Below are 24270 nucleotides of genomic sequence, written 5' to 3' on the forward strand. Positions count from 1 at the left end.
GCTTATGGTTCTTATAGAGGTTTTTCTGGTCCTTAGGGACTGACTCATCCTCAACAGAGATATTTCTTCAAGTATGGAGTCTTGAGGCATCTTATGAGAGATTGCCCTAGGCTTTGAGGTGGTATGTCTTAGGGTGCTCAGGCTATGATTCTAGTCCTAGTTATTTTACCACCCGCCAATCCATCCATGGGTGGAGGCCAGTCAGCTAGTGGTGGAGTTAGCCAAATAGAGGTAGTCCAAAAGGAGGCGGACATGTTCGTTCTTATGCTTTCCCTAGTATAGTTGAGGTAGAGGCATTCGATGTAGTCAATACATGTATTGTCTAAGTATGTCATAGAGATGCTTTGGTATTGTTTGATCTGGGTTCTACTTATTCGTATGCATCATCTTACTTTGCATCATATTTGAAATATTTCTCGTTATTCTTTGTAGATTTCTATCTACGTATCTACACCTATTGAAGATTCTATTATTACGATCGGGGTTTATCGATCGTGTGTGGTTATTATTAATAAATATGATACTATGGTTGATCTCTTACTGTTGGAAATGGTGAATTTTAAGTTGATCCTTGGTATGGATCGGTTATCTCCATATCATGCAATCTTAGATTGTCATACCAATATTGTAACTTTAAACAATACCAGGGTTGCCTAAATAGATTGGAGGGGGTCAATTGGCCATTTTACAAGTAAGGTGATTTTATTCATGAAGTTTTAGTGTATGGTTGAGAAAAGGTCTAGCGTATTTGGCGTTTATTCAAATTTTAATGCAGAGATTTCTTTTATGGATTTGATATTAGTTGTGAGAGAGTTTTTGAAAGTTTTCCCTACAAATTCACCGGGTATGACACTGGATAGGGATATTGATTTTGGTATTGACTTAGTTTCAGGCACTTATCCCATATCTATTAAACCATATCACATGGCTCCAGCTAAGTTGAAGGAATTGGAGGAGCAGTTGAAATATTTACTTGGTAGGGGGTTCATTAGACCTAGTGTTTCTCCCTGGGGTGCACCGATGTTTGTGAAGAAGGATGGTACCATAAGGATGTGCATTGATTATCGACAGTTAAACAAGGTCAGCATTAAGAACAAGTATTCATTGCCTCGTATTGATGATTTGTTTGATCAGCTTCAAGGTTCTAAGATGTTCTCTATGATTACTTGAGATCGTCTCATGTGAAGATTAGGACTTCGGATATCCCTAAGACGGATTTTGGACTTGTTATAGTCGTTATGAATTTTTGGTGATGTATTTGGCTTGACTAATGCTCCAACGGCATTCATGGATTTGATGAACCAGGTGTTGAAGCCTTATTTGGACTCTTTCATGATTATGGTCATTGATGACATCTTGTTTTACTCTAGTAGTAGGGAGGAGCATGAGAATTACTTAAGAATTGTACTTCAGACCTTGAAGGAGAAACAACTTTATGCTAAATTTTCTATGTATGAGTTTTGGTTGGATTCAATTGCATTCTTGGGTCATGAGTGTCTGGTATTAAAGTTGATCCCAAGAAGATTAAGATGGTTCTGAATTGACCTGGACCTACTACAGCTATAGAGATCAGGAGTTTCTTGGGTTTGACAGGATATTATCGTCGTCTTGTAGAAGGGTTTTCATTTATTATGGCTCCATTGATTAAGTTGACTTAGAAATGTATTAATTTTAGATGGTCAGATGAATTTGAGGAGAGATATAAGAAGCTTAAGGTTGCTGTGACTACAACCTCAATATTGGTGTTGCCTACAGGTTTAGGGGCATACACGGTGTATTGTGATGTTTCACGTATTGATCTTGGTGTAGTGTTGATGTAGGATGGTAGGGTGATTACTTATACGTCATGACAATTAAAGCCTCGTGAAAAGAATTATTCAGTTCATGATTTGGAGTTAGCAGAGATTGTGTATGCACTTAAGATTTGGAGGCACTACTTGTACAGTGTGTTCTGTGAGGTTTATACTGATCATCATAGTCTTCGATACTAGTTCAAGCGGAAGGATTTGAACTTGAAGTAGCATACGTAGCTTGAATTTATTAAGAATTATGATATCACTATCTTGTATTATCCACGTAAGGCGAAAATGGTAGCAGATGCCTTGAGTATAAAGGCGGAGAATATGGGTAGTTTGACATTTATTTTAGCTGAGAAGATGCTTTTGGTTATGGATGTTCAGGGTTTGCCTAATAAATTTGTGAGATTGGATATTTCGTAGTGTAGTAGAGTTCTTACTTGTGTTGTTGTGCAGTCATTCTTTTTTAAGCGCATCAAGGCTCGTCAGTATGATAATCCTCATTTGTTGGTGCTTAAGGACACGATGTTGTAAGGTGGTGCCAAGAAGGTAGTTTTTGGATATGATGGTGTCAAGCGACTTTAGGGTCGGCTTTGTGTTCCTAAGGTTGATGGTTTGAGGGAGTTGATACTTCAAGAAGCTCACAATTCGCGTATTCTATTTATCCAGGTACTACGAAGATGGATCATGATTTAAAGCAACATTATTGGTAGTTGGGGGTGAAAAGTACATTGTTAGACATATTTCATGGTGTTTGAATTGCCAGCAAGTTAATTATGAACATCAGAAACTAGGTGGTTTAACTCAGAATATGGTTATAACTGTGACGACCCGATAGGTCATTTTGAATACTAGCTCCCTATTTTGTATTTCAAGACCTTTCATATCTTTATTTGATGATTTATGACTTGTGTATGCGGTCCGTGTATTTTGGAAAGTCTAAATGCGAAATTTTAAAGAAAATGTGATTTTTAACTTTACAATTGGCTAGAGGTGACCACAGTCAATATTTTTGGTAAACGGCCTTGGATCGGTGTTTTAACGATTCTGCTAGGTTCGTATGATGATATTAGATTTGTACATATGTTTAGTTGGGTTCCCAGGTGACCCGAGGCCGTTTCATTACTTTATGTAGAAAGTTAAAAATGAGTTTGAACTTTGAAAAATCTTGAATGTTGGTGATTGACTCTTGATTCTAGATGTTATTGTGACGATTTGAGTTTACGGGCGAGTTCGTTTGATGTTAACTATTACACCCCATACTTTAGATGGCACTGTCATTATAAGCTCAAAAAGGATGAAATACTTCTACAGGGGTAAGGAAGGTTTATCGAAGTCTTAAGTTAAGATGAATGAGACTTGGAAAAAATAAATAAATAAGATAATGGATACATAAAATTGAGCTGTTTGCTTACCTGGATACTTGCTTGAGTACTAGCTTGGCTGTCCTACTAGCTTGAGCTACTTAACACATGTCATGATTATTAAACGAGGACAAGACACATGTATAAGTGAATAAAGGAAGCCTCTGACACCTATTAAGTAACCAAGCAGGTGACAAGTAGGTATATCACCTACTTGCAAAAGGGAAGGCCCAAATTAGTCCACCTAAATGGACATATGTAGGTTAGCCAAGAGGGACTTTTTAGGGGCTAAATCAATACACCTCTCCTCATATTATCCAAGTAGTAGAAATACAAAGAGAGCCACGAAATTCTCTACCAAATTGATCTACTTCAAACCCTCAAGAAGTTGTCGATAATCTTCTTCTTCTTTTAATTCAAGTTGAAGGGTAATCTCCAATCTTAAAAGATCTGAAGTGAAGCAAGTTAATGGTTATTAAGGGAAAGATACTACCATTGTTTCATCCCAACAAGATCTGATCTAGGCAAGAAAATCATCCCTTCTTCATTTATTTGAGTTTATCTAAGTTTTAGCTAGGTTGTTTGGTGAAGGACTTGTGAAGTAGGGGCTTGAAATTGAGTTGAAGTTGTTCACGTGTTATGGACTATTTAGAGTAGTTTCATGTTATTATATGGTTGTCACATGTGAATAGTGGCACGGAAATGTTATTTTAAGCTTATTGGTGACTTAACTAAGTTGTGAGAGTAAGAATTAATTGAGTAATAATCTGAAAATTAATTTTGAGTTGTTGCAATTTGTGGACTGCTATGAGTTCGTTTTTATGTAGTGTTGTGACTTAAAAATCAATATGTATAACCTGAGTATATTGTGGTTGTCAGTATTGAAGTGTATTCAAGTTCTAGCTAAATTTTAGGAATGGAAAAGTGGAAAGTAGCATTGGGTTGTTGTGTGAGATTGCATGGACTGTTTTGGTGATGTATTGCAATGAATTTTAAGGTGGGATATTGATGTAATATGTTTGTTGACATTCTGGGCATGTTGGTGTAATATGTTTTAAGGTGGGATATTGATGTAATATGTTTTAAGGTGGTATATTGATGTAATATGTTTGTAGAGGAGCTAGTCGCTCATTTGTGGTGTTTTCTAGCTTCCGCAAGCTTAACAATGCTTCCATATCGTTGTTGTAGATTGAAGTACTAATGGGTAGAGCCAACACCATGAAGTTAAGTAAAAGACAAAGGTATATTAAAGATATCCCTTCTTTCCTTTTGGCTGATCCATATGATACAAATGAAACGAGCAACGCGCAATTTTTACAAATGAATCTATTCTTAGAAGTACTAAGGGTGCCTATGTTCTTGATTCACCATGTGTCCTATTATTATATCGTTTGTTCATGGGTGTCAGAAAATAAGTAAGTTGATAAATTTTATTTCATGATATTAGCCGAAATCATATTGATCTTATTACTTTCTGAGAGATCTTATTGACTTACTTTCTTATGCATTGTATTCATTTATACATGTACATTGACCCATGACTAGATAGCGCTATATACGTGTATATTATATGTGTATGGGATATGAGAAAAGGTTACGGCGTTATATACGTACCACCACCTGATCAACTTGTATACTTTGATAATTTCGTCCACTAAGGCTAAAATGATAGGATGTCCTCAGAGGCTTGATGATGTATGTACGCAAATACCTATGAATTGTATGACATTTAGATGCATATGCATGACATTATCATGATTCACAAAGCTGTTTAGACTTAGAGGTTAAGTCCTTTACTCCATGTTTCTTTTAAGTCTTTTATATATTACTTTTTATGCCTTACATACTCAGTAAATTATTCGTACTAACATACCTTTTTCCTAGGGATGTTGTGTTTCATGCCCGCAGATCCCGATAGACACGCTGAAAGTCCTCCTAGTAGGCTATCAACTTAGTGAAAGGTGTTGGCACACTCCACTTGCTCCAGAGTTGCTTATTTTGTCAGTATGCTTTGACATGTATTGATTGGTATGGTAGGGTCCTGTCCTAACCATTATGACGTTTATGTACTCTTAGAGGCTTATAGATAGATGTCATGTATATGGATGATTGTATGACCTTGTCAACCTATGTTTTGAGTGTACAAATGATCTTGTCGGCCTTATAGGCCCGTATGTCACATGTATAAGTTTGTATTCCATGTTGGGTCATCCTATGTTGAGTATTCCCTTATGTTTTATTATGTTTATATCATGACGGTCCTTCTGGTCTATTTACCATGTTGGATCGTCCTATGTCGAGTATTCCATGTCGGGTCATCCTATGTCGAGTATTCCCTTATGGCATTTAAGATTATATCTTTTTCTTCTTACTCTAGATCATATGGTAGAGCTCAAACATAAGAATTCAAACTCCTCAATTCTATTTTATTTGTAATACAATGATACTTATATCCAGAAAGACAGTTGGCAAGAGATTGAATGTGGTTGTGGAAGAGTTGAGTCAGAAGAACTCAATTTTGCATCATGCTTATGATGAATAAATGTGAGGTCTTCGGCAGATCATGTGTGTAGTAAGACGTGTAAGCTTCTTGATAAAGAGCCCTAAGGTAAGAATATCTATCCACCTATATGGTAAAAAGAAATAAGAGAATCAGAAGGTAGATACAAGTTTCAGCAAGTAAAAGAAGCAATGTGAAAAAGGGTATGAGTGCCCAGTTAGATTATCAGTATTTATAATTTAGGCAAAGAAATATAAGCATTTTGAGTTACCTTCAATAGTAACAGAGGTATATACAATTGGCCACACACATCTCAGTTATGGCCTATGGGAGCTAACAGATATAATTTAAGAGAAGGACGGGATATCAAGATCCAGTTCGGGTTAGAGTAACCCAAAATGGTGGATGGATTGCTAGCGTCAGAGACATTTACGAAGGATATTGCAAACGTGGTAATAGTTCTCCTTGAGAGACACCTAGATAGGGCACTCCAGAATAGTACAGCTAGATATGAATACCAGCACGTTCATAAAATTCAGAAGATAGATACCGGAATCTTGGAAGGCACAAATATTTACCTTAGTATGGCTCGCATCCCTTGCCAAGAGAGAATGTTAGGTGACCCGAAGAGCCAGTGAATGGAGAAAGGGGATCTAAAAAGGAAAGAATATTCTATTGAAGTTTTCAGAATAAAGTGATAGACAGAAATATTAGCAGGAGAATAAGAAGAGAGTAAATGAAGCATTATGAGTAAGATGTGATAAATAAGTAATAATGGTAAATCAAAATATGGCAGGATGACAGAGTCTATAGTAAAGAGAAGGCAAAGACAAAATGAGACAGGCCTTAAAACAATAAAATAGCATAAGCCATAAAGTCATATCCTCATTTCGAGAAATAAGTTGGTGACTCAAACGTGATTACCAGAAGGAAAAGTTAGACCCCCGGAGTAATAGAAATTAGGATGGGCTAGTGAACAAGATAAACTAAACATGAATTAGGGACCGAAGGATTTGATAATAGTCGGCATCGTGAGAATTCTAGAGATACCGTTCTGGAAATAATAGAATGGACAAGAAAAGAATAACCTTTAAAGTTCATTCAGAAGACGCTTCTCTAAAGCAAGACCTGCGAGCAGAGTTAAGCTTAAGGGACTAAGTGTGCCTATTATACTAGGTGTCACCCTCGTGCATAAGAAATTTAGTTATCCTTGGTACAAAAGGGTTACTGTAAGGTGGGTAAGAGTCAGTGAAGATGTAAAAGGATGCCAAAAATGAAAAGGTAAAACATTTACAGGTAAATCTTCATAGCACTAAATGTTAGTACTCCCCTAAAGAGGGGGGAGAGAGAGGGGAAGATGGTGTGATATGGTATTAAGTTGGAGTTATGTGGTTCAGGTAACTGTGGAATAGTAAAGGAAGAATACGGTAAAAAGGTGAAAGGAATGGGATTGCATTTATTTAGATCCTACAGATATGTTACGACTCCAGAACATTATGCAAGCATGATGCAGGGAAGAGGCAGTAAGGGCTCCCGCCCTATATGTTATTGATAAATAAGTGCAAATGAACACTTGATATATAAGGATCCAGTGCGAGAGGTAAGTTAAGACAAAAGAAATAACCCAAGAGAGATTACGCGGAATATAGTTATGGCTAGACAAGAGGATACATATAAATCAACAGATCGTGCAAGATACACGCAGTGAACCCCAACATAGGGAATTCAGTCTCGCGGATATGACATTGTGATCCTTGAGAAATATTCGGATAGAAGTTGGGGTAGTTAAAAGTACCGTATAAGTGTTATGAAAATAAAAGAGCATTGGGGAGATAGTAAAAATTTCAGTTTAGAAGCAGCCCTACGAGCACAAGAGTGCAGAGGTAAGTAACTAAGGATAATTATGGGCGAGTAAGAACATCAAAAAAGATCTTTCGGGTATACGATGTAATAATCTCGCAGCTTTACAAGAGTCAGAGGGTGTCCCCTAAGTACTACAACGGAATACTAGCCGAGTAAATAAGGAAGAAGGTTAGAACCTAAGCATATTGACCTAAAGAAGAAATGATCTTGTAGCAATAGTCTCACTACAATATTTATGCACTCCATAGGAAAGTGGCACCTATCGTGGCTAACGAACGGGAAGGAAAAAAATCAAAATTGATATTTGAGATCATATGAGTTATAGGTATTTCCAGTATTCCTGGGCACTAAGATAAGCCAAGTATCCATGTAGCAAGTGGCAAAACGACTAGGAAATGTAATTGCTTATACAACTGAGAAGGCACAAAAGAAAATCTATGGTGCTAGCAAGTTAAAGGAAGGTTGCGAATAGTATAAATAGATATGTGCAGGTCGCAAGCTAAAATATGGTAGAGTGAAAAGTTTTTAGGTAAATAGGAGTAAGGATAAGAAAATGTGAGTAAGAAGGTGACAAGAATAGGAACGACCTCGGGGTTAAGCCCATCAAAACAAGAGAGCTGATGGTTTTTGTAAGTTATAGAAAGCTCAATATAACTTGAGTAAACTCAGAGGATTTTAAGACTAGGAGCATTTAGAAGAGATGGAATGCTGCCCTGGTAGTAGAATAGGGGTGTGAGTGTGACAAGCTATAAAAGGATGATGTTTAGGAATATAGTTTTCGATTGAAGTAATGATTTAACGAGAAAGGATTTCATGAATTGCATGTGATTAGAATACCTCCTATAAGATGAATCACGTTCAGATGCTACGGTTATTGAAGTATAGTATCGTCCCTAAGGTGGATCGGGCAAATCATTTCAGATGTTCCCTGATGCAACGTGAGCCCTAGTAAAAACGTATTATGTAAGAGGTTTCAAGTTATCACTGGTAGATTATAGATCAACAATACGGTGAATCAACAATAGATGGATAAAAGTTCCAATGTATGAGAGGAGATAAGGATGTCATTCTTTAGATGAACAATAACAAGGAAGCACTAAATGACTTAGATTTATACATATAGGATAAGCAGTAAGAGAGTAACCTGGAGTTGGGTAGCAGACCCCGATAATAATAAATGGAAGTAAGAGTTATGGTATAGTATGACCTACCTAGATGTAGTAAAGCCATAAGCATAGATAATCGCAACTATGAAACAAGATATAGCAATGGTCGTAAGTTCGACAAAATACCGAGCGAAGAACTTCAGTACACCTATAGATGCCCATAGGGACAGCTTGTCATAGTTTTGTATATGTTCACAAAGTGAGGCATAGAGACTGGCTAAAAGCTGGAGGAAAAAAGGAGAGCAGACTCGCATATGCGCACATACAAGGACAAAGTCGTACAGACTGCATGATAAAATGTAGCAATAGTTACGAGATTGGAAGAATTTCGACTACAAGTCAGACCATTAATGAATTTTTAAATATTTTTAATTGTTCACGAATATATTTGAGACAAAAAATAATATAGTCAGATTTCTCTATAATAATATCTCTATATAATAATATTTTACTATAAAAGTCAAGCTTTTCTGAAATTAATTTTATGTTATGTTATAATATATGTTCTGTATAATAGTATTTTGCTATAATATTCAAACATATTCAATAATAAAATTGTTATAGAGATGTTTGACTTTATAGCTCTGCGGGTCAATAGTTTACAGAAAGGAAGGAAATAGCTTTAAGGTTTGGATGAGGTGAACAATGTTTAACCTAGCCTACCTAATTAAGGAACTGGGTTGGATTGACCTCATAGTCCAAGGCAATTTCACGGTCTAAAGTACCGTCCGTCCGTCTGTACATAATTTCCTATTCCCGAGCGGATAAAGTTACATCGAGAAACCAAAGGGTTAATCCCCCAACCACCAGCACCACCAACCACCGACTAAGATGCCGGTATTCAGAACCCCCTTTAACGGTTACTCCGTCAAATTCAGCCCCTTTTACGAAAACAAAATCGCCGTTGCCACCGCACAGAATTTCGGCATCCTTGGTAACGGCAGAGTTCACATTCTTCAGCTCACTCCAAACGGACCCATATCGGAAATCGCCGCTTACGACACCGCTGACGGCGTTTACGACGTTTGCTGGTCTGAAGCTCACGATTCCCTCGTAATCGCCGCAAGCGGCGATGGTTCTGTGAAGCTCTACGACCTTTCTTTGCCTCCCACCAACAACCCGATTCGTGCCTTCAAGGAACATACACGTGAAGTACACGGTGTAGATTATAATACAGTGAGAAAAGATTCCTTCTTGTCAGCTTCTTGGGACGATACTGTGAAGCTGTGGACAGTGGACAGGAATGCTAGTGTACGGACTTTTAAGGAGCATGCTTATTGTGTGTATTCCACAGCTTGGAATCCAAGGCATGCTGATATTTTTGCATCTGCTTCTGGGGATTGTACTACTCGTATCTGGGATGTCCGTGAACCAGGTTTGCTGTTCCCAAATATTTTTCCTTGATCGATAGTTTGGTTCATACAGCTTTTTAAGGATGTATTTGGTTGATCTTTGCTTTGAATGAGTACTTAAGAAAAAAAACTGTTAATTTGAGCTGATTTGATTTGGTTGATAATTCAAATGCTTGATTTGTTATTTGTTTAAAGGCACATAAACTAGGCACCATATTTGTGGTTGGTTTGTTTTTCAACCATAGCTGCACATGGAACTAAAGGGTCTAAGTATTGAAATGTTTAGAATGTGGATGAGTTGAAGCAAGTTTATGGCTTGTTTTTATTTGCTTTAGAGCATAGACAATGGGACAGTTTTTGATTCCTTGGTAGCTTCTTTGAGCATTGAAGTTTGCGAAAAAAAAGTTAACGGGACTATGCGCTTTAATCATGTTAGAAATCGCCATTAGAGAGCTCTGCACACGTGAGGAAGAAGAAGAGGGAATTTGGGAAATTTTCCAACTGAATTTACTGTACCAACTGAATTAGTTATATACAACTAATTGTGAAAGCTAAATAATAAAAGACCCCCCTAACTCCTAGTAATTACATTTGGGTCCCAATTACAACGAACTCCTAATCTAACTTCTAATCCTCTAATTTCCAATAAATCATTCAAGAAAAAAAAAATTCAGTCAGAACATCGAATTGTGTTTCTGCATATACGTGTACAACAACAACAACAATCCAAGTGTAATCCCACAGGTGGGGTCTGGAGAGGCTAGTGTGTACGCAGACGTTACTTCCACCTTGTCAAGGTAGAGAAGTTGTTTCCAAGAGACCCTCGACTCAGAAATAGTCACAATATAATCGAAAAGAAATACATCAATGGAGAAACCATATAAAAAATAAGCAGTAACAACTAGTACTAGAGATCTATGTATAAGAAACTACTAGAGTATTGATGATAATATAGGTATGAAAAGAGAATGTGTTCAACGTCCTACTAACCTTTTACCCTAATTCTTGACCTCCACACCCTCCTATCAAGGGTCATCTCCTCGGTAAGTTGTTCAGCATGTGTGAGTATTACATTTAAATTGTTAGAACTTATTAACTCAATTAACTCATGGTTTGTGTAGGGTCTACCATGATTCTGCCTGCACACGAGTTTGAAATTCTCTCATGTGACTGGAATAAGTATGATGATTGTATCATTGCAACCGCATCAGTTGATAAGTCAATCAAGGTTTGGGATGTTAGGAATTATAGAGTGCCAATTTCCGTGCTTAATGGGCATGGATATGCAGTGAGGAAAGTGAGGTTTTCACCACATAGAGCAAGTGCGATGGTTTCATGTTCATATGACATGACTGTTTGCATGTGGGATTACATGGTGGAAGATGCACTTATTGGGAGGTATGATCATCACACAGAGTTTGCTGTCGGAGTTGATATGAGCGTTCTCGTTGAAGGGCTATTGGCTAGTACAGGATGGGATGAACTTGTTTACGTTTGGCAACATGGAATGGACCCTAGAGCACCCTGAAAAAGGGAAGTCAAACTTTTTCTTCTTTTACTTTAATGTACCTTATTTTAAGAGATGAAGTGATACCAGATCTTGTTTTTTAGTTTCTTATCATGTCTTCTGTTGAAGTTGTAAAATAGTTTGAAGTATCATTGCATTTAAGATTATAATAAAACCTTGATGAATAACATTTACACCCAACAACTTAGATGTTTCAGAAAATATGCACTGTATTCAATTCCTTTGGGTTCTTTGTTGCAAGTTTGGAATGTCAGTTCCCTGAATTTCTTAAATATTCTTCAGAAGTTTATTAGGGGCGGTGGGTGAGGTAAAAGTCGCATAGAAGGCAATATCCTTCTGATTGTCTTTCTTCAGATTGTTTGCTTAATGGCAATTGAATGACACTTTTACTTATGTGCCTTCAACCAGACTCTTCTGGGAGATGCATTGCTAATCAATCATGAAGACTCATTCTTCTTATTTTATTGGATCGTGTTAATTCTTCTCAAATTTCTTGCTTGTGGGATCATTATATTTCAATCAATAAGTTATGGGGGTTGTATTGTCTTTATGGTGCATTTTGAGGGATAATGGATTACTCAACATGCTCAACCACTCTCTATCGGGGGAAAAGGATAAAGAGTTGCTGATGTTCAAAGTGACTTCTTATTCGGTTTTCAATTTTATGAGAAGTTGCATTGGCTATTACGTTATGGTATTAATTGATGTGGATTATTTTGTGAGACTATGGGTTGAGCCGCTGAGGTCGACAAATGTTAATATTTGAAGGGTGATACTTTTACGCGAACATGGAGATGCTCTTGATTCCTGAAGAAGTATCATGCCGGAGTTCTGCTGAATCATTAACCTCCTATTTGGTATAAGTGCCATGAAGTTATTCGATGTTTCTCTACAGATGATAGTAAACCTTCTTTTATCTAGTTAACTGCGGTCCTTGTATACTTTGCTTTGATCTGACTGCAAACTCTTTTTCCTGGGTAGATTTATTTCTACTGGCATCAGGCTTACAAGCAGTGTCTAGTAGCAGCGGGTATGACCCTTGGTAAGTTTATCCCCCCCCCCCCCACACACACACAGACACACACACAAAGAAGAAAAAAAGGATAAAACAAAGAAAATTGCTCACTCGCTATTGTAAACTACAGCAGTATTGTGATATTTGTAGAAGGATCAGTTGACAAGCATATTGAGTCTTGTATTGGGAAGAAGAAAGTAAACTTTTAACTTTCCTTTTTTGAGAGGAACTTTTAACTTTTTGATGATGGGTTCAATTCAAGGCCTGAAGACAGTTTGGCTATGTAGAAAGCGCAAGGTCCTTTCTATGAGGATTTGGCAATGCTATTCCTTGTCAGTATTTCTGTATCTCAAGGTTCATGTCTCCACAAGGTTTTGCTGCTGGAATCAACATTTGCTAGATTCTTTATGCTTACAGGGTCTTCTGCAAGTTGAAGTTTCCTTTCTGATGTTAGTTTAGAGAGAAAAGGGAAAACAGAAGCAGCTGGAAACTAGGGCAAGAGGTAGAGTTAAAATGATTAATGGTGTTTTCTGGATTTTATTTCGCTTGAAATTGATCAGGATTTAGAGTTGTGTCATACATACAACTACAATCCTCTGAACTTATGAAACAGTATTTTAAAGGTTTAATCAGATTAGTTTTGAACTTATAAACAGTGGTTTGAAGTTCCAAACTACTGCAAGTCTGCAACTGAACTTCAGTTCAATGGTTTAGAGTTTGAAACTGCTTGTACCAAACTTCAGATAAAAAAGAAGCAGAAAAAGAGGAAGAAGTAGAACCGAAGAGGAGCAAGAAGAGGCTGGCTCTAGTCTTCCACTTATGGCTGAAAAAGTTCTTTTAAAAGCAGACAAAATTTAAAGAGACACCTCAAAAAAGGACAGGGTGATATTTCCTGCTTTGTAAGGAACTAGAAAGGTTTGCCCATGCTATGCACGGGCCAAACATAGAGAGAGACTATTAATAATACTTGCTCATGTTCCAGTTTCATTACCAAAAAATCATGAAGAATCTGCTACATGACTAACACCAGAACTCTGAGTTTAATTAATTAGAATGAGCACATTTACACATAATACAATATTCTAAGAACCCAATGAGCAATAACGTAATAGCTCAGCACTGCAAATGTGGCGGAAGTCACCCCTATTTCGCTGTCCAGGGAACTGTTGACTAATGACCTAAAAAATGTGTGAAGCAACATTACATTGCCCTCCTCATGCTCTTTTAGCTGTTGAGGCGTTTTACAATAGTGATATCGACACGATGAAGTTCACGGCAAAGATGGAGAGGTTTTTAGGGGGTGGGGGTAGTGGGGAGGAGTTGGTTAGGGTGGTGGTTAGGATGTCTAGGGCAATGAATTCACAGTTGGTGCAGCAGATGTTTCAGGAGCCGAAATGCTATTCGGGTTTGCCACCTAGGAGTGATGTGGAGGGTTATGAGGATGCTGAGCTAGGGATGAAAATTACTTGTGGGTTTGAGATGATGTATCAGTTGAGGAAGAAGCAGGGGATTGAGGGAGAAGGAGGGAGTACTTGGGAGGCGTTTAAGCAGAGTCTTGAACGGAGTGGATATTTTGAAGGGTTGTTGCAAGGATCAAAGGAACATAAAAGATTGATGCAGAATGCTGAGGAGTATTACAAGAATAGTTCACTGCATGCTAGAGAAAGGTACTTGCTGTTTGTTAGTTTGTATAAAGCTTGATTTTTTAAAGATGAAATTATAGTAGATGCACATTTACGTTCGATGAAATAATAGTTCATTGTTAGAATTTGTTTCATAAAATTGATACAATTGGTTACTTGGGTAGGTTGAGTTTGAGCAATATTTGTCATTTGGGGTGTGTGTGTGTGTGTGTTGTGAGGTTCCCTGCCAAAGGGGGGAGGGTGTATGCAATGGCTTCATGTAATGAAGTAACAAACAAAAATGTGGGTGACATCGTAAGAGCACCACTAATGATATCTGCAGATTTGAGTAAAAATAAATTATGCCATCGTGTTCATAGTACAAAATTTCTGCACATCGGGTAAAAAATTATGGACATTGCATTGTCAGGATCTATGTGGTATCACTGGCAGCTTCACGTATCCTAGGCTAAAATGTCTCTTCAGTGTGTCTGTGTAGCTTTAGTTGATTTATGATACAACATCTTGTGACCTACCATATGCTATGGACTTCCATTGCAAGTTCAAAATGTTGTATACTTTCCTATCTGTCCTAGATGTGAACAAGGAAAATTTGAAGCTTCTGCATAGCAGAATTTGTGTATACAGTACTGATACCGGATTTTGTAAACCTTTTACCCTATTTATTTAAAGAAAGTTGGAGCTGGATGCGAACCATGATCTGAATCTTCCAGAGAAACACATTTTGTCCAGTTGTTAGTCTTTGAATAATTACTTCTTACCTTACTAAAAGGAAAGCTTGAAAATGTAATGTAAGTGATGTGGTCGTATTGTTTACTGTAATGGTCACATTTTTCTCTTTGCTTGCATTTTCACCAATTTCCCCTCTTATTGCTCGATATGCTGATATTACTGTTTATATTAATCTTGTCTGAGATGCCCTTGTGTGTCATATAAGTATTCCTTAACGTGCTATTAACTAACTATTTAAAAAAGCAGTGATATACTAAGTGCACTAGTTCGAAGAATAGATGAGATCCTTGGCCATCCTGAGTCTGCTGACTTTAAGGATCAGGAGCTGCCACCGTCTGATGATGATTCATGGCTTTATGATGGGTAGGATGAGCTAAATGCCGCTCTTCAAGAGAGGCAAAAGGAGATGGAACTTTACAATTCAAAAGGAAACAGAAATCGAAAGAGCAGGATGGGCCCAACAATGGTTCTGATAATTTTGATCTTAAAGATATATCAAAGTCTATGCAAGCATTTGTTACGAAAGTGGCCAGCTATGAAGGTGCAGAGGTTCCAGAAGACAGGTTTTTGTCCTTCATTCTTTTCATTTCAACACGTGGAGTATCATATGCTTGATCTCTTTTATTTTGCTTTTACTGACAAGAGGTTACATTGTAACATCTTATAATTATTGGGTTTATGCTATTTGGATTAACTGACTTGTTGATTATAGTGATTGTCTTTGTACGTATTCTAGGGTGCAAGGGTAGAATTAGATCAGATAGTTATGAAGCAAGAGACTGTTTATATTAATATTGTCTAAATCTGGTCATAATAATTAAGTTCCTTGTAATAGATATAAGGAGGGCTAGTTTGGTTAACCCTACTGTATCTATATTCTATGTTAGCAACATCTCTTTGAAAATAAAGGTGTACTTAGTCAAACTGGTGAACAAAGAAGCACGTGCGTCCCATCCTCCAGTAACTCATTTTGGCCTATTCTCTACTTCCTATAGGAGCGTATAGGAAGTGGACTTTGATGTGGATGGATTTATGAAAGACATGTGAAGTCATTTGTGAGGAGTCAGGGCTCTGGAGACACGGGCAGTGATGTTGATATAGAAGAAGAGTCATCATGGGATATGTAGTTTGGTGACTCACGTTTTTCTATTTCTTCAAGTCGATCTTTTTAGTAGCAATAGCCAAATTGCTAGTATTTATTAACTTTACATGCAGATTGGAATTTTTCGCTTATATTTATAACATTGGTGTCTGTGCCAACGAAAAATTGCCTAGTGTTAGATGGATATCTACCACCTTTTTCTGTCAATTTTCCTACTATATGTATAGGTAAGGTGGGAGGGGAGGTGCGGGCATGGAGAGGGATTTGCAACTTGGTCCCCCTTAGGCTGGGTTTGGTTTAGGTAAGGTAGTGGGGCGCTGGATTATTTTTCTCGTTCAGTATGTAGGTGAAATGATAGTGGGAAGGGTCAGCTACTCCTCCATGACAAGCTTAACCCGTCCAATTCTAATCTGTCCAAACATGGACAAGAAATCACTTTTATATTGGGAAGTCAACCAGGTAGTTCCCCCTTCTCCTCCCTCTTCCTGGAGGAACTTAACATAGTATTGGTGTAAGTTCATCTTTTGAATTTCCTTTTCACTGATTCTACAACCCCAAACTCCTACCACAAATACTAGAGGATTGGGGGTGGGTGGGTTATGCTCAACATTATAACCTCCCCCCCCCCTTCCACCACCCCCCCCCCCCCCAAAAAAAAAAAAACCCAAGAAAGTGCAAAATAAGAAGAAAAAGAAGTGACATTTATTGGACATGCAGATGAATCTGAAGATGAGAATGATATCGCCGAGAGCTATCTAATGATGATGATGAGAAAGGTTCTGCTTTCGTGCATTCGTATTCGGGCTCTCTGAATGAGGAATTGAGGGCAGCCCATTAAGTAATACATTTGTCCATGCACATGAACAATCCGTTAAGAAAGATGAGGTTAGCCCACACTTCCAATTAAATCTATATTTGTTTTCTGATCTTGCCTGGAGATCAGGTTTCAGCTTGTTAAATTTACAGTTCAATTCTGGGCCCCGAAATCATTTTAGCATTAGCAAAAGTGTTTTATCTGGTAGAAAATGGTTCTTGTAAAGTCATTTAGCTTGTTGCTCGAACACCCCCATATTCTGTAAGTTAGGGATAGAAGACCGGAAAGTGAAAATAGTCATCGTACATTGCATTTCTAGTTACAAATGATATTGCTAAGATCACTCATTGGACAAATATATGAGCGGGGAACATCTAATACTACGGAAAAGCATGGAAGAGGAGTTCACTCCAGTAGGTGTGGATTTCAATCTTGTAAAGAATTTCCTCGATTCATTTTCTTCTCAAGGACTTCCTTTACATTTGCTTGGACTAATGGGTCTACAGCTACCACCACCAGATGCTAGCAAAGGGAAATAAGCATATATTTGTCCTGCAGCTTATTTTCTTCCTTTTCTGTATTCTGATTGTTTATGATTGCCATGGAGATGATGATGGTCTAGAGGCTAAGCTGAAGTTAAAGATCGTTCACGTTCTAGTGTACAGTCGGAGTTTATCTATTGTGTCAATCGAAAAATGTTGTTGCAAGGGATGATATTTATGACAAACATACTAGAACTATTAGATATAAACATGAGAGAGATGAATGACAGATACAAATTAGATGTCATTAAGTATCGGTTAATACTTAATAACAACTTTATTAGCTCGGTTTCAGATCATTGTTAACCAACTGTTGAGCCATGTTAAAAGTGCAGCTTTGCTTGTCAGCTTTTTTTGGTTAAATAACAAGTAGCACCTCTGTTTTTCTTAGAGCATTCTTTCTCGTCTTTAAAGACAAATGTTTACAAGCAGTAGGTAGTTGATGAAATTCCCCAATGAAATAATTGAGATAAGTATTATGGGTCATGGACGGTTTTCGGAGCATAAATAAATAAATAAAAGACTAAGTGTACTAGTATTGTTGTTTAAAAAGTTTATTATGACTTTGACTGAGCAAATCCACCAATCAATACTAGTACTAGTATATAAGAAAGAATATAGAGGGAGGAGGAACAAAAGCAACTCAAAAGACTGATAATACAAAAATAAGTAAATCTTTTTTTTAATTATTATTATTTACAGTAATGAGAATGGTGGCGAATCCGGTGGAGGAAGACGAGCCTCTGTTTCTCTCCGGCGACGTCAACACCGGTCTCGTACTCGTGGACATCGTTAATGGCTTCTGCACCGTCGGCGCTGGCAATTTGCTAATTTTTGTCCATGCATATACTTTTTTCTCTTTATGGGGAAATTGACAGTAAAAAAAACCAGTGGAATTTAGAAGGATCTGTATATTCTATTTGGATGAATTTTCATTGTATATGCAGATTAATTATTTTTTTAATAAAAAAGTGCATATTTAAAATTATTACAACTGATAAGTTTTTCATAATACGGTAGTAAAGAACTACTTTAAAAATCATAGTAAGAAAAATGCATGATTTTGATTTACATTTTATAATACAGACAATTACTATAAAAGGCACAAAAAGATTCGGACAAATGAGGCGGTTAGAGATAGATTTGATATATATATATATATATATATATATGACGTGTAAAAGCAGGAAATAAAAATTTAAATTGGACTATGGAAGAATTATACGTCAGAGTATGCATAGCTAGGGCTGTGCATCGGTCGGAGCGAATCAAATTTAGCATATTTTGGATTGTAAATTCGGATTTCGGATATTATAAAATGCAATCCGAATCCAATCCGAATTATATTGGATCAGATCAGATTTTAAAGTTTCGATCGGATAAATATTTCAGATTTTCGGATTGAATTGTACGCCTTATTAAGACTACTAACAATCTAATCGGTTACTGCACTTTTTAAGGCTATTGCTATTTACCATTCTATTAAATTGAAATGCAACAAATGTCTTTCATAGCAATAGGCAAAATAAAATTTTCATAGCAAAATAAAATAAATTGAAATTCCAAACAAATGTCTAATAAAGGAGAGGCGTTGTTGTTCGCCGATAGAAAAGAAAGACTGAGAATGAGAGAACAAAGGTAAGACTCAAGAAAAGCGGACAGAGCAATCTGAAGAGAGGTTAGAGAGAGACTTCGATATAAACTAAGAGAAGAAGAGTCTAAAGAGAGGCAAATGAAATGAGAATACTTAACACTAAAATGTAAGTCTAATATTTATACATATCCATATAATTTGGATTTCGGATCGGATTGGATTAAAATTATATCAATTCGAATATTCGAAATTTTAAAAAAACCCATATGCGATCCGAAAATCCGAATAGAGTGGATCGGTTCGGATTCTCGGCTATCCGATCTAAATGCACAACCCTATGCATAGCCGTTTTTTAATCATTTTTTCCTGGAAATTCAGATATTCTTTTTTTGGAAAGTAATGTGTTGTTGCTTATGGATATTAGACATACAACATCTACAATTTCATGTGCGGTCGCACCCCTTTACCTGATACCATTTTACCTTCGATGATTCTGCGATCCGCAAATTTTTGAGTGCGGTCGCAGAATTTTGTACGGAACGCACTCCTTGTGCGGTTGCAGAATGGCCTTTTTCTGAAAGACAAACTTCAGAGAGTGTGCAATTTTAGCTTCCAAGTTGTGCGGTCCGCACAAGAATTGTGCGGCCGCAAAGTCTATTCTGCTATGGCACTCAAATTTGTGTTGTCCACACATTTTCTACAGCCAATTTTTTTGAGCACAGTCCCTGCAAAGCACACTCATTCCTGCAACACATTTCAAAACCAATTAGCACAAAACAAGACCTATCTTAAGAAGAAGAAAAAGAAAAAGAAACATGGGTTGCCTCCCAAGAAGCGCCTGATTTAACGTCGCTGCACGACTCAGATTACCAATCACGTGAAATGAAGAACCGCCACGACGTGGCCATCATCAACTTCTCCCAAATCTGCCACTTGGTTTTCACTCCCTTTTCGATCTTGGATGTCAATATCAAACTCTTGCAATAGAAGTATCCATCTCATCAAACGGGCTTTAGAATCTTTCTTGCTCATGAGATAACGGAGTGCCACATGATCCGTATGAACAATCACTTTGGCACTCATCAAGTACGGGCGGAATTTCTCCACAGCAAACACAATGGCAAGAAGCTCTTTCCGGATGAAAGATCTTGTTGATGCGTTGCCCCAAGACGGCCCCTAATGCTACATCACTTGCATCGCACATGAGCTCAAAAAGAACACTTCAATTTGGAGCGGTGATGATAGGAGGAGTAGTCAACTTGAGCTTTAGGAACTCAAAGGCTCTCATGCAATGGAACTTGGCATCTTTCTCCAAAAGCTTGCACAACGGGTTTACCACTTTTAAGAAATCCTTGATGAGCCGCCATAAAATCCCGCGTGGCCTAAGAAACTTCGCACGCCTTTGACTGAAGTTGGAGGTGGAAGTTTAGAAATCTCCCCAATTTTTGCCTTGTCAACTTCAATGCCATTCTTTGAGATCTTATGGCCAAGGACAATGCCCTCCTCAACCATGAAATGACACTTCTCCCAATTGAGCACCAAGTTTGTTTCTTCACATCCTGCCAACACTTTGTCCAAATTTTCTAGACAATCATCAAAAGAATCCCCGACCACCGAAAAATCATCCATGAAGACTTTTAGTAAATCCTCCACCATGTCTGTGAAAATAGCCATCATATACCTTCGAAAAGTCGTCGGTGCATTGCACAATCCAAATGGCATCTTCGAGAATGTGAAAGTACCATAAGGACATGTGAAAGTAGTCTTCTCTTAGTCCTCCTGAGCAATAAGGATTTGATTGTAGCCGGAATGCCCACCAAGGAAACAATACAAAGCACGACCGACCAATCTATCAAGCATTTGATCTAGGAAGGGAAGTGGGAAATGATCTTTCCTTGTGACTTTGTTGAGCTTGCGATAGTCCATACACACTTTCCACCCGTTCACCGTTCTTTTAGGAATCAACTCATTCTTATCATTGGTGACCACCGTCATGCCCCCTTTTTTGGGACACATTGAACCGGAGAAGTCCACGAACTATTGGAGATGGGGTACACAACCCCGGCATCCAACCACTTGATGACCTCCTTTTTGACAACCTCTTGCATGACTTCATTGAGTCTCCTTTGATGTTCAATAGATGGTTTGACACCTTCCTCTAAGTTAATCTTGTGCATGTAAAATGCGAGGCTTATTCCCCGAATTTCCGCCAAAGTCCATCCAATAGCCTTCTTCCTCTTTTGTAGCACTGCCAATGTGGAATCTACCTACACGTTAGTCAAACAAGAGAAAAGAATAACTAGTAAAGTAGAAGAAGGGCCAAGAAATTCATGCTGAAGATGTGGAGGCAATGGTTTCAACTCCAAGACGGGAGGCTCCTCAATTGAATGTTTTGTTGGAGGAGTGGTTCTATTCTCAAGATCCAAGGACAATTTGCTGGGCTCATAAGTGTACGACCCCATTCCTTGCAAAGCGTTCACGCATTCCACGTAACCCTCCACTTCTCCATCATCACAATTGAGCAAAATGGCCTCCAAAGTATCATCAACATTCACCATAGCACTTGCTTCATCCACAATCACATCGGTCACTAAGTCTACGAAAGAGCACACCTTATTGCTATTGGGTTGCCTCATAGAATTACACACATGGAAAACCACCTTCTCATCACCAACCCGGAACTCCGGCTTCAACATCAACTAGAGCCTTCCCCGTAGCAAGGAAAGGTCTCCCAAGAATGATCGACACCTCATAGTCAACCTCACAATTAAGAATAACAAAATCCGCCGGGAGGATGAATTTATCAATACAAACCAACACATCATCAATGATACCCAAACGGTCTCTTCATGGTACGATCCGCCATTTGCAATCTCATAGATATGGGTCTTGGTTGCCTAATTCCCAAAGTCGTGAAAATCAAATAGGGCATCAAGTTGATACTTGCCCTAAGATCACATAAAGCTTTAGCAAAGTCGGCACTCCCAATGGTACAAGGGACTGTGAAAGTGTCGAGATCTTCCAATTTAGGATCCATTGAGTGCACAATTGCACTCACTTGATAGTCATATTTATAGTTTCACAATTCATAGACCTCTTCGTTGTCACCAAGTCCTTCATGAATTTTGCATATCTGGGCATTTGCTCCAAAACCTCAACCAATGGCACGTTGATAGATAGACTCTTTACCATGTCAATGAACTTTTTGAATTGGTTCTCGCCATTTTGCTTGGCAAGCCTTTAAGGGTATAGAGGAGGCCTTGGCATTGGTGTCTTAGCCTTTAGTACTACCGGTTCCGGTATGTCAACAATGTGTTCCCTAGATGGGTTCACTTCCTCTTGAGTCTCCTCCACATTGTCATCAATATCAATCTTTACTTCATCACTTGCTTGCACCTCATTGTTTGGAGTCTCATCTTCAAGTACCACTTGTTCATCAACCACAAGTTTCCTTTGATTTGAAGTGGTTGCATCCCACCTTTTCCACTCCTTGTAGTAACGACCATGGCATGTCTCGTGTTGTTCCCACCCTTTGGGTTGACCACCGTATCACTTGCTAAAAGAAGATTGTTACTCGATGTAATTATACATATACATAATATATTTTTAAAATATTATTATAAATATAGATTTGCTATAATTGAAGTTGCTAAAGGGAATTGTGTTGATCCTAATTATATGTTAACAATTAATAATTGGGAAGCCACTGAAAATATTGTAAAATTTTTACATAAATTTTATATGGCTATTGTTGAGTTTTTTTTGAATCTTATTATCTTTCTATTGCTAATGTTTTAGTGCATTTAGTTGTTTCTTTTACTCTCTCATTTCAATATGAGATATAAGGATGCCGTTGAAAAAATACAAGAAAAATTTCAAAATATTTCTATCTTATTTTCCATATTTACATAATTGATATTATTTTAAATCCATCTACTAATATGTTTACCGGTCTCCAAATTAATTAATGCTTTTTATACTTATATGAAGATTGGAGCAACCAAACCCCCCTCGTCATACACACACACACACACACACACACACACACACACACACACACACATATATATATATATATATATATATATATATATATATATATATATATATATATATATATATATATATATATTTACAATAATTATATAATTATTATGTAAATTTAATTGATAATGCTTTTTATGCGGTAAGAAATGGTAAGCCAAATCTTCCTTCCAGTTTTGCTTCTAAATCTGCTACTATTGATGAAGATGAAGATTACACTGACTTTCACACAAACCAATAACAAGAACATTGATGAACATTAATTCTACTTGCAAAAGCATACAGAGACACAAAGGAATATTTACAGTTGGTGTGGTGGAAGGATTGTGCAAAATAATTTTTTGTTCGTTTGACAATGGCTTGGGATGTGTTAAATGTACCAATTTCAATAGTTGCATCAGAAAACGCATTTAACCAAGTAAGGCAGCAGTTAGTAGATACTTGTCACTCATTGAATATCAACGCTTTGGAAGTTCTAGTATTATCCGGTTATTGGATTAGACCGGAACAAAGAAATCAAGGACGTAAAAATGTAGATAAATCGGAGGACAACGAACATGGATATATATAGGCAAATGGTTGCTCATGTGAATTAAACGCCCCACCACAAGGAGGCCGAGAAGTTCATATTTACATGCGAAAACTATAAAAGGTGATGCAATTAAAGAACTTTTGAAATTTAAAATTTGAATGTATTCCTTTTACTTTAATTTAATTGTTATAACCTTTAAATTTACAAGTTTAAAAATAAGAAAGAACTTGCAAATTATAAGTTAGAATATCTTCACGTTTAAGATATTATTTTAATGAAATATAAGGCTCTTAAAGCCTTTGAAGTTTTTCTCCAAATATTGTTCTTGGTATTAACATTTTGCTTTCACTTGATATAAATTAAAATTTTTATTTAAGTTCTTAATATGTTACTCGTTAAAGTTTGATGTTTAATTTATAAGTTAAAATTTGTATAGCATTCAAATAAAAATTATATTGTATCGTTTTTGTTAGATTTACAAATAGAATATTTGCAGGTAATTTTAAGCCCGCTCCACTCCGAATCAGATTTAGGCCCTCAAACCTCAACCCCCTTCTATCGAAAAAATCAGCCTGGTATTGGAGCGATACGAAGCCCGATTGGGCTATTTTTTCACTGGACCAGCCGGGCCTCTTGCCACCTTTGATTAAAAAATAATCAAAATGACATTGTAGAACTGTCAT

At 37.3% G+C, this 24270-nt stretch overlaps 1 protein-coding gene and 1 pseudogene across 1 annotated transcript; both read left to right on the forward strand.

The window, feature by feature from the left end:
* Nucleotides 1–9318: 9318 nt before the first annotated feature.
* Nucleotides 9319–11749, forward strand: LOC107818349 (peroxisome biogenesis protein 7). Its single transcript, XM_016644346.2, has 2 exons — nt 9319–10064; nt 11163–11749. The coding sequence occupies exons 1-2, from the start codon at nt 9521–9523 to the stop codon at nt 11567–11569; spliced, it is 951 nt and encodes a 316-aa protein (XP_016499832.1). The 5' UTR covers nt 9319–9520; the 3' UTR covers nt 11570–11749.
* Nucleotides 11750–12619: 870 nt separating this feature from the next.
* LOC107818348 (protein ecdysoneless homolog) lies at nt 12620–16696 on the forward strand (annotated as a pseudogene).
* Nucleotides 16697–24270: the final 7574 nt, after the last annotated feature.

This window comes from Nicotiana tabacum, chromosome 10 (assembly GCF_000715075.1).
Source record: "Nicotiana tabacum cultivar K326 chromosome 10, ASM71507v2, whole genome shotgun sequence".
NCBI lineage: Eukaryota > Viridiplantae > Streptophyta > Magnoliopsida > Solanales > Solanaceae > Nicotiana > Nicotiana tabacum.